Below are 12,620 nucleotides of genomic sequence, written 5' to 3' on the forward strand. Positions count from 1 at the left end.
TGACAGGGGGTAAATTGCAATTTTTAGTAATGCCCCCCTCCCAGCCCCGCGCCCCTTCCTCTTCTTCCCTAGCCCGCCGCCGTCTCTCCCCTTCTCTCTCTCTCTCTATATATATATATATATACATACATATTTTAGATATATTTGAATATATATATATATATTATATAAGCATATATCTATAATTTTTTCTAGATATATTTTTATATGTATATATATCCAAATTTAATTATATATATTTTTTAATTATTATTTAATTAAATCTAAGCTATTGATTCGAATGAGATAAAATCTAGTCTATTGGTCTATTAGTTAAAATTTGGACATAAATTGAAATCAAGATCCAACGATTTTTAAATAAGGGTATAAATGTTATTTTAAATTTTAAATTAAAAAAATAAAAATAAATAAAAAAAGCACGTGTAATAAAAAAAACACGTTAGGGGGGATTTTGCTTTATTTTTTATTTTATACGAGGGTAATTTGCTGCTTTATTTTTCACGGAGGGTAAATGCTCATTTCTCTCATACTGGGGGATAAATTACATTTTACCCTATATATAAATACTGATAACATCTTAAGTTTATTGGAATTTGATATTATCAATTTGGAAATGATAGAAGTATGTTTGACTCTTTGATTTAGGGCAAAATACCTTTTTACTTCCATAAAACAAGAGTAAAATTTATTTTGGTACGACAACTATGACATGTGTCGCTTTTAGTTTCATAAAACTTATAATCACATATATTTAGTCAAAAAAATCATGTGCATTATGGTTTTAAGACTAAAAATGTGTTGTGATTTTGAGACTAAAAAAACGATATAATTTTGGGACTTCAAAAATACTTTTTACCTTTGGTTCAACTGGAAGTATGTTTAAAACAGTTTCCAAAACCAAATTAGAGGAAGTCATGAAAGGAGCTAGGTGCTTAAAAAAAGCTTACTAGCATAACATTTCACAATAACTAGTATAGATTACAATTGAGAGACTTGCACACTAAGTACTTAAATTGGTCTGCACTCACAACAACACAACAAGGCATATTCTCCAACACTTGTTGTCAATGTATTATCACGACATGCCTACTGCTGGGCTAAGTACTGATGAATTGAAGCTATATATATATATATATATATTACATTCAGTTTACAAACCTACAATCCTTCCTGACCTCTTGTCCTCCATTAATGCTGCTCATCTTTATCATGGACTCCGCAAAAGCAGTGTGGAAAGCTTTTTTCGAGCTCGCAAACTTATAAACTAAACTCTTAGTGTTGGGAGTGGTAAGCAAAGCTTGATCAGAAGAAAACAGGGTTTGACCCTCAAGTATAAGTTTGTAGTAGGTGTTATCAAAGGTGGTGGAAGAAGGATCCATAGTGGTGCCAGCATTCTTGGCCTTGTTCTTGATGGGGCAAATGCTTTTCAAACTTGCTGCAAAGGCAGGGCGTAGGGTGGGGTCGACATCGTGGGTGGAGTTGAAGTTGTGGATCCGATTCTGGAAGGATGAGCAGTGGGAGAAGCCCAGAGTGTGGCCGCCTGAGAGAGCGACGAGATCTTCCATTGAGAGCCCTCTCAGAGAAAAGCTTTTCTCAAGTTGAGAAATATTGAAAGCGGGAGATGGCAATTGTGTGGTTTCACTGGCTTTTGATGTCCTTCCATCCTTTCTTCCTTTTGGAACATCCCATGTTGGTCCTCCAGACTGTCCACAAATTGCACTGCTTAATATATAAGTCCATGTGCTTACATAAATTAGTCGAAAATCCTTAAATTATCGTGTCCCATGCACATTACATGCACTTTTTGGTCCAATTTATGAGCGTACGGCTAGAAATGTTCTCAAATTATCAATTATTTTTTTTAAATTGTAGAACCAAATTGCAAAAAATAGTTTTAACAGGACCAAAATTACCATTCTTATACTTAACATGACTAAAATTGGAAAACTTAAAATTGTAATTTTTCTTTAGTAAGTTGGCTATCTTATTTATTTTTCTTAAACCTCAATTGATCTAAACTTTTGGTATTGAGAAAGGATCTCGTAAGACATGCATGAATTATATATACAAAAAGGGAAAAATGTATTTTACCCCCTATAATATGATAAATGAGTAAAATTTCATATAGAAAATAAAATAGTAATTATTCTCAGTGTTTTGAGAAAAGAAGCAAATTACCCCCTATGTTTTGAAAAAAAAAAAAAAGCAAATTACTTCCCTATCTAAACCATTGATAGGGAGGTCATTTGCTTTATTTTTTGAAACATAAAGAATAATTTGCTAATTTTTTTCACAGGGGTATTTGCTCATTTCATATATATATCACACGGGTAAATTATATTTATACATATACATAAATATATTTTCTCAAAATGCTTTAATAATATTGTTGATTTGTTATCTATATTTTATAATTGAGGGATAATACCAATTTGGTGCCCTCCCTAATCATGGTGTTTTTTTTTTACTAGGAGTTGTGGCAAGTCGTTTTTGTGTGCTTTTAATAAATTATTTTTCACGCTTTAAAATATATTATAAATAAAAGTATAATATGTTATAGAAAAAGTAGGAAGGAAAAAAAATTAATTTATCAGTTAATAAAAGAATAGAAAAAGTTGAATAGATTAGTTATGTTATTAGTTGAAGGGCACTTTTATCTTCATAAAAAATTAGTATAATGGTATCATTAATCACCATTTCTAAGTGTAAAAGAGTTTTTTTTTATACGAGTGTACATAGCATTATTTCATTATTCTTTTTAAAGAACTTTTATCCCTCTTTCATAATTGATAAGTTGGCCACTCTTCTCAAGTCCCACCAACTTTAACTTCTCATAACTTTCTTGTTTTTAATATTTAATTTCTTTAATTTTAAAATTTTTATTTAATTATGCACGCCCATTTGTGTGTGTTTCGTTGAGTTTATACCATCACAAATTCTACAATTAAACTGGCTATTTTGTAAAATATCAAAAAAAAAAACTCATAGTAGTATATATGCAAGATGCAAGAGGTGATCATGACTTGCTAACCAAGACGACAGAATCTCTAGCGGCGAAGGCCAATATATCAGCACAGGAGACAATGCCAGGGCACACAGCTTCCACTGCTTTCTTTGCGCTTTCTATCACATAAAATGCATGCAGAGAAACGTTTGGAGGTCCATCCCTTTCTGCTTTGTTCCCTCCTCTCGACTCCAGCAACACAGACCCATCGCAACCCTTTTCAACGTTACATATTCACTAATTAATCATCATCATTATAATAATTAATCACAAAAAGATTGTTGAAATGCTCACTAATTACCCTTATAAAACAATCATGGAAATGCATCCTGAGAAGCGCTGCGGGCACCGTTTTGTCTCTCGACGTCGCATCCCTAACGACCTTAGCGACGATGGACTCAACTTGGGGACATGATTTGTGGTAGTAATTCGAACTCAGTGAACTCGAAAGTGAACTGAATGAGAGGATCGTCAATGAGCATAACAATGCTACCTGCAGCATCAAGCCCATGTCTCTATGTGTGGGTACGTATGTTTTTTCTGATTGAGATAGAGTTTTTTATGTGTATAAATAATTATGTATGGTCCTATATATAGAGAAAAAAGCGATTTCTTTTGTTGGAAATGAAGTCGTGTGTTCTAAGCATGGTTGGATGGGAATTATTAATAATCCATGTCATGTCAAACACACTTATTACTTTATTGCATTTGCTTGTTATGAACATGGCCAAAGCTGCATGATGACTGTTCCCATGCATGGTTAAAAACATCTATTCTGTCTACACTCATCTAAGTTACGAAATAAAACTAGATGATTGATTCTTTTGCTAGTCGGTAATTGTAGTTTAAATTGATGAATATTTCTAATATATTCTATTTATTATGTTTTAAATAAGTATTCTACTTTTTATATGGTAATTATATGACTACATAATCTCAATTAAGTCCAGTAATATATGATTTAGTTAATACATTAATATAATTAAAAATTATGATATAAATTATAATAACGGATATAAAGTGAGACTAATATTCAGACATCTGGTGGGGCTTGAATTTTTTCATGCAACTCTGAGATTGGCTCTCTAGAAGAAATAAACAACCTTGAGATAAATTATCACTAATCTCTAATTTTAACTGTCGTCTAACAATTAGCCCAATTCATTTGTTTCCATCTATTTTATGCGGTGAATTGACAAAAATGCCCTTATGAAATTATAATTTTATTCCATTTTTTTTATATAATTTTATGAATTTTTTATGGACTATAAAAGTGGATAATTCTTTTTATAATTTTTTAAAATTTTTCGTCCACCTCGTTCAGTACTTACTGCACATCTTTAGGGAAGAAAATTTTTCCAAGGCATGAATTTGTATACCATTGGATCCCGTACTGTGCACATGCATTGCTTATGCCAATTTTCAATTAATTTATTATATGCTCTCTGCTAATATAGTTATCATTCTTCATATATATATATAAATGTAATTATTCACTAATTAATAATAGCTTTACACAGAATGATGTACTTAATTATTTCAGTGATAGAAAGCTACGTACGTATCTTCCTTTATTCTCATCATAAGCGTAATTAATTAAGCTAATATGCATAATTATATAAACTTAGCAATAGATAAATAATTATTTCCAACAAACATTAATCATAATGTTCATCAACTCCCAAACATGAAACCTGTCCCCTAATTTATCTCTATTTTTTGAGTTTGTAACTACTAAATGGTATGTCTATCATAAAAAACAATGATAAAAATGAAATTACTGAGATCCATATTTTTTTTTTTGGTAAAAATTATATTTTTGGTTTTGTAATTTTAGGTCATTAGTATTTTTGGTCCTATAATTTACTTCATTTATACATTTAGTCCTTTTTAATGAATTTATTCATTAATATATCACATATGGTCATTTTTTGACAAAATTTAGTCATATATTGATAATTTTGGTCATAACAAAAAATGAGATTTATTATAGTGTAAAGGGGACCAAAATTATCAATGCAGGACTAAATTTGTCAAAAAAAAAATCAAATATGAGATGATCAGGACTAAATGTATGGAGTAAGTTACAGGAACAAAGTGTTGATGACTTAAAGTTACAGAACAAAAAATGTACTTTTGCCTTTTCTTTTTTTATAAGATTTGATACATTCAATTCAGTAAAATTTAAAAGGGTAAATTACATTTTGTCATCCGAACATTTGCCATTGAAACTTTTTTTTTTGTGTCAACTTACTATCTCAACTTCAAGAAATTTACACTTTGCCACATATGATTGTCTTTCTATTGATTTTTCTGCTAAAAAAATATCACATGTTGTGCATATGTGAAAAAAATCACATCACATAATCTTTAAATATCAAATGTGCACTGCATGTGATGTTATTTCGATAAAAAACTTGGTTGAAAAACAGTTATAAATGACAAAGTGCAAGGATTTGTAAAGTTGAGATGGTAAGTTGACACAAAAAAAAATTTAGATGCCAAACTATAAACTCGGTCACAATTCGGATGACAAAATGTAATTAACCCAATTTAAAATTAAATACTAATTCAATATGTCGATATTCTAAGTCAATAAACATATTCAATAAAACAACAAAATAAGACACTTCTGCTAAAGTGGACCATATATCCATATTGTTGGATTCGAATCCACGACCTCTTGGTTGTGAGGTTGTAGTCTTTACCTTTTACATAACTCTATTTCATATCTTTACGACAATATGAAAGTAAAATACAAGTATGAATGATGTTTTAATTTAATGGTTAAGGTTGATATTAATTGAATAAGTTAAGATTATGGGTTCGGGTCTGTCGGTACTTATTTAATTTTATGTAAGTTTATTGTATTATGTTATATTTTTTTTGATATATTAATTTACTGATCGAACTGACCATGTATTATCTGATTATTCATTTTATTGAAATATTGATATTATCTGATTGGTCATTTTATTGAAATATTGATGTAGTTGTATAATTACTGTTTTTATAGAAATTAAAATAAATAAAAATGAAAGAGAAGTCGATATCATGATGATTTCAGCATGCAGAGTTTTTCACATTAATTATCTAAATGAGTTATTCACTGATATATATGTACGCTAATATTTTATCATTGTTCGTCATCTAAGCATGATTATTGTATTGTTATTTTTAAAGACAATAATGTAAAAGTACATAAAGTTTAATTAGGGTAAATTACAATCACTCTTTTAAGAGTTGACATAATTATGAATACGTTTTTTAAAAAATTATCAATATCCCTATAGTTTTAATGCTCGTCTAACAATTATCTCATTTCGTTAGTCTCTGTTGAGTTTCTATTTATTTTTTATGGTGAACTGATCAAAGTACCCTTGTGGACTAAGGATTATATTTTTATTTATTTTTTAATTTTGTTTAACTTTTTATTGACTTAGTAGATGATTTTTTTTTATAATTTTTAAATTTTTTCATCCACTCCCTCATATTCTTTTTACAAATTTCTATATAAAAAAAAAATGCAATGGTTGATCATTTGATACCGCCATTCAAAAATTACAATTTCATCAAACATTAGGGGTGTATTTATAATTTTTCAAACAATGAAGGGGTATTCATAATTATACCAAATTTGAGAAGAGGTGGTTATAATTTACCCTAAAATTTATTATCTCTTTTCAGCACTAATATTTGGGTTTGGCGTTTTGTTCTCGAATCTAAAGTATTTGATGCTGAATATATAAATGGAGTAATTTCTTTTTACTATTAATAATAATAAATAAATTATTATATTTATTTACATTAAATAATAATTTAATTACAATTCATGTATCAATATATATGACTAATAACGATAAATAAATTATAATAATTCAGATAAAGGTAATATAAATATTTCCACATTTTATGGAATTCAAATTCATGATCTCAAACTTATATATTCGTAAACTCTCAACCTTAATGTTAACAATTAGACTAAAACATGGTTGGTCAGCTATACGGTATGTTTCAAGGATAAGCATTTTGATTAAGTGGTTGAAATAGAAACATCAATTCCGTTACTTGAGTTGATAATTATAGCTTGTTTAGTAAGTTTCCACTTTATTAGGTATGATGGTTTGCTAGTGCTATTATTATATTTTGGGTGCTAGCTAGTTTTACTTTTACGAAATAATGGCTATTAATTGATTTTTAATGAAATGATGTGATATATTATCGCCACATAAAGCATATATTAATAATTAAGGTAAATTATAACCACATTTTTTAAAATTTACCATAAGTACGCATACCTCCTCATTGTTTGAAAAATTATAAATACTTTTTTGATTTTAACGTCCGTTTAATAACAAGCCCATTCTGTTAAGTTTTAGTCAATTTTTTTCAATAAATTATCCAAAATGCCCTTTTGAATTATGAGCTATAATTTTATATGTTTTTAAAAATTTTAGAAAATATTTTTATGAACTAATATTCGCAATGGATATTAAGTTTACCCAACCTCATTTTTTTTTTTTTGTCTTTTTTAGAGTAATCACTAAGGGTGAAGTAGAAATTTTTAACTAATCGGTTAAGAACTACATAATTATTTTCTATTTGAAAAGAGTATTGAATTTTTTTTAATAATAATGAAATATTTGTAATTATGTCAAATATCATAGTCTCTAATAATTATGCAAGTGCGAGTAATAATCATGTGTTGAAAAACTGGCTAATTCATTTAAACATAGTACTATATAATAAATTTTTTTCGAAATACTATAAAATCACTAGGGTAAAATGCAGACATTGTTAGAATAAGTGACGAGAAAGCAAATTAGAATGTCTATTTTGTAATCTATTTAAGCAATTTCTTTTCGTTTTGTAATATTGAATTAAATGAATAAGAGTAAATATTCAGTTTGCCTTACTTTGTTGTTTTTACTCATGCAATTTTCATACATCAACAAAGCCACAGATCACTAATCAACCAATGAAGTTGAGTTGGGCATTTGGTGGCAACTATGAGACCATCTTTCGGGGTTGGAGTTAAAAATATTCCAAATTGAAAGCCCTGATAATGGACATCGAGGGTTCTATTTAGACTTGTACTAAATATTGCGTCCATATAATGTGTGTCGTATTTCATAGGCGACAAACGTACAACGTTTATGCAATTTTAGTGGGTGGTGGAGAATGATTGTCAAGCCGACTGAACTGACTCGTGGGGAGTTGTTATATAGAAGCTCGTGAAGCTTGACCCATATGACTTGAACTCCGCGTCCCCAATAATATGACGTTTAGTCTTAAAAGATGATCATGTTTTAATGTGGTCATTATAAGTCTTGTTTCAATGCAGTCAGAACGTGCATAATAATTGGTGAGTTTCAAGTTAAAGTTAGTGAAAGTTGAGAAGAGAGGTTGGGGGTGTAGAAGAGTGGGAGAGTGGGAAGATAATAAATAAAAACTTAAAATATAAATATTAAAAAAAATATACAAAATTAGCAAACAAATAAAAGTACGACACCAAAGTGGTGCTTTCACTTAATAATAAAGTATATATATATATATATATATATATATATATATATATATATATATATATATATATATATATATATATATATATATATATATATATATATATATATATCAGAATTATTGAGACTATTGACCCGAGGGCCGTTTATACGTAGATGCAGACAGCCTCAATGAGCTTTATTCTGCCAAATGAAAATTAACAAGTTTATACATAGAAACAAAAAAAAATATTAGTACTTATCCAAAAGAAATTAATCAATATTATTTGTTTACATATATATATATATATATATATATATATATATATGCACTCAGCAGATAAAATGCCTTTGATTCAAAATTATTGGTAATAATGTATTTGTTATTTTCTTCCTTGCAAAAACATTAGATTGATGAGCTAAGGAGAAGGGCCAAAAGCTCTGTTGGGTATTCGATGAGATGCCTGGTGAGGCATTCCGATGGAGCTTGGTTGGAGCAAGGTAAAGCGAATCCACTCACTGACGTGGAGTTAGCGAGTTGCGTCTGCCCAATTGGCTCAACCTCGATCACACAACGCCAGAAAATTGATATGCTTGTAAAAATTTGATCAACTTTTTATATTAAGTTAATTAATAAATTGATGGTGGTGTGTACCAGAGTCCTGCAATATTACAAGAATTAAAAGATTTTCTTGAAAATTTTAAGATGATTATAGAGTAAATATGCAAAATTGGGTTACACACTCCAACGACTAAGTTAGTAAAATTATGACCAAATAATTAGAAAACTCAAGCGAAAAAAATAAAACATGATATTAATAAGTTAAAATATGTAGTTCAAAGATGAAGTGCTGAACCTATAGAAAAACATGTGTAGAGTGTTGGAAATGGAGAGAATTCGAGTGGACTTGTTGTAGAAGTTTAGGTGTCTGTTCGACTTATGTGGATCCCTATTTATTAGAGCAAATTCTCAGAGTTTTGGGGGCCAGTTTGGGGAAGTTAAGATATTACCAAAATTCTGTTGTTGGACAATTTATGTAGAAAAAAATCATGTTAGATCAGTCACAAATTTAAGAATTTAGATACCTATATGTTTTACCAATCAAATCTAGTTGGCATGTATGTCTTTCCCGACACCATCTCTGGTGAGTTGGCGTTTTTTGTGTAGAATAAGACTAATGTACATATTAAATGAGGTGGATGGGTCTTAGGCTTATTGATATTGGCCCTAGACTTAGTGTTGCCCTGTCAGCAAGGTGACAGAGACTGAGTTGGTAGTCTTTTAACCCTCCAATAATGGGTTGGTCAACAAGATTTGGGCCTACTAATATTCAGTAAATTAGGTCTACTTAATAGCGTGGTTTGAAGTAGACTTAATTCCTTAGGCTTGGAAAATAAATGAATTGGACTTCATTAGATGGTTAATATAAAGGGTAAATTACAACGATCTTTCCTGAAATTTGATATAATTACAAATACTTCATTCTTATTTGAAAAATTATAAATACCCCCTCATGTTTGATGAAATATTATAACCCCCCCCCCCCAGATGGTTAATATAAAGGGTAAATTACAACGATCTTTCCTGAAATTTGATATAATTACAAATACTTCATTCTTATTTGAAAAATTATATTATAAATCCCATGTTTGATGAAATATTATAACCCCCCCCCCCCAAGATTTATCGAAAGATGCAAGAGAACCTAGGGGTGCAAGATGAATTGAGTCGGCTCGCGAGCGTGCCTGATTCGAACTTGCTTGAGAACTACATTACTACGTTAAGGAGTCGTGAGCTCACAATACTTTTTGTTTAAAAAGTTTTTATATATAAATATTTTTATATATTTAACTACATATTCAACATTATATCAAGTCTATATTCAATTTTCACTATATAATAGAATTATAAGTCAATATATCTCCAATTTTAAATTTAATACAATGCATTAAGTGCATTTATTTCAAAATTCACCATATATCAAAATTATTAGTCAATATCTCATATTTAAATTATAGATAACAATAAGATACAATATTTATTATTTATATTGTCCACAAACAAGCTTAATCAACAATTTAGTAAGTTTTGATAATATTTTTATAAATATATATTTATATAATGCTTATGAATTTTATTTTCATAATTTCAATATCCATTACAACAAAATGCGTTAATTTTACAATTCAACATATATTAGAATTATTAGCCAATATCTAATATTTTAATTTTAGATGATACTAAAATATTATATTTTAATTTATATTATCTAAAAATAAGTTTAATCAACAATAGTACGTTTTTTGATAATATTTTTGTAAATAAATATTTAATATAATGCATATGATTTTTTTTATTATACTTCAATATCAACTTCAACAAAACGCATTTGTTTGAAAATTCACCATATATCATAATTATTGGTCAATATTTTATATTTTTATTTTATTTTTGTTACTTCTCATTAAATGATTGGGCTGAATGATTTTTCATGACCGTATACATTTTTGGCATCGCATTGCTTCTTTTTGGACTTCTTGTGAATACTTTCTTCTTAATTCCAATTTAAATTTTGAATAATGTTTTTAACTTGTAAAATAGTTCATATTTTTAAAAAAGATTTCATATATATATATATATATATTTAAAAAAATTAAGCTCAAACTCGAGCCCAGATTTTTGGCGGATCTATTTTGAGCATCTACAGTTTGGTAGACTACATAGCTAGCGTATGGGTCTGAACGAATCCGCATATCGTGTTTTGGACAAAAGCGTTTTACTGCCAAATTGGCCAACTCCCCTCTCACTATCATCCGTCAATTAGATGACTGGGATATTAGTGCTACCCAAATTAGGTTTTTTTTTTTATTTGGTAGAATTCTCTTTTTCTCTTTTCTGCTATTGTGAAACACGTATAATATTAATTTATTTTTTAACGTGATTTTATTATAAATTAAAACTTTTAATTAGTGGACTTTATATTTAATATTTATGTTTAATTAAATTAAAAACAAAATATATTGATCCTTTTGCAATCTCCATTGCAAAACATTACCCTAATTGTCACAAATATCATTGCAAATAATGTCATCATTTATACTATATAAAAAAAAAGCCTTTCATACTTACAAATGACGGTTAATGATATTGTTGCACTAATTTTTTATAAAACAAAATATATTCTTCAACCGATGAAACAACTAACTTATTTAAGTTTTTTAATTTTACATTAATTGATAAATTAATTTTTTTCTTTTTTTTTATTTTTAATATAATGTATTACTTTGTATATTTTATTTTTATTTATGATATTATTTCTAATATATTTTATGTAAAAAATTTATTAATTATATGCATGTAGAAACAATATGCCACAACAACTAATGTAAAAAAAAAAAGAAAAAGAAAATCAAAACTATTTCCCTGCTTACTCAAATATACAAATCCGTCTCAAGTTATTACAAGCTTGCTACAGATTTGTATATATAGTTTGTGGAAAATTCTAGTCTGGATTTGGTTCAATTAAATTTGAACTAATCATATCACAAGTACAATATACTTGCTATGTGATTGATGTACAATTTAAAAATAACCAATTACAGAACAAATATAATAAACTTACTTTATAATTAATTTAATTTGATCAAACTTAATTCGAGCAACAACTTTTCTTTGTTAGGTAGTAGATCAAGTGGCAAGAACAATACTTTTCGGCTTGGATTGGCCTAAGTTCACATTGTAATGGCGCATATCTGTGCTCCAAGTTTTTCACTTTGAATTTCAAAAGCCCACACCACCGTTTTCACCAGAAAATCCCCAAATCAAAAATCAATTATGGATAAGTTATAAAATTAATTTCCACCAAAATTTATTGTAAACTTCCAATTTTTTTAAACTAGTAGTACCTTTAATTGTCAATTCCTATTTTTATAGAACCAAAATGTCAAGTCCTCAAATTATAAGATCAAAATTGCAATTAATCGGGAAAATAATAATATAATTTTTGGTCTTTTTATATTTGTCTTATATATTTAATTTTTGGTTCTATATCACTTTTTATTAAATATTTAACAGAAAATGATGTGCTTACCATCTAATTGTTAGGCCTTTG

General features: G+C 28.3%; 1 protein-coding gene across 1 annotated transcript; it reads right to left on the reverse strand.

Moving 5' to 3' along the window:
• Positions 933 to 3,559, reverse strand: LOC105162056 (peroxidase 64). Its single transcript, XM_011079961.2, has 3 exons — positions 3,306 to 3,559; positions 3,032 to 3,220; positions 933 to 1,703 (listed from the first exon to the last, which is right to left on the reverse strand). Exons 1-3 carry the CDS (start codon positions 3,513 to 3,515, stop codon positions 1,146 to 1,148), a joined length of 957 nt encoding a protein of 318 aa, XP_011078263.1. The 5' UTR covers positions 3,516 to 3,559; the 3' UTR covers positions 933 to 1,145.

This window comes from Sesamum indicum, linkage group LG5 (assembly GCF_000512975.1).
Source record: "Sesamum indicum cultivar Zhongzhi No. 13 linkage group LG5, S_indicum_v1.0, whole genome shotgun sequence".
Taxonomy (NCBI): Eukaryota; Viridiplantae; Streptophyta; class Magnoliopsida; order Lamiales; family Pedaliaceae; genus Sesamum; species Sesamum indicum.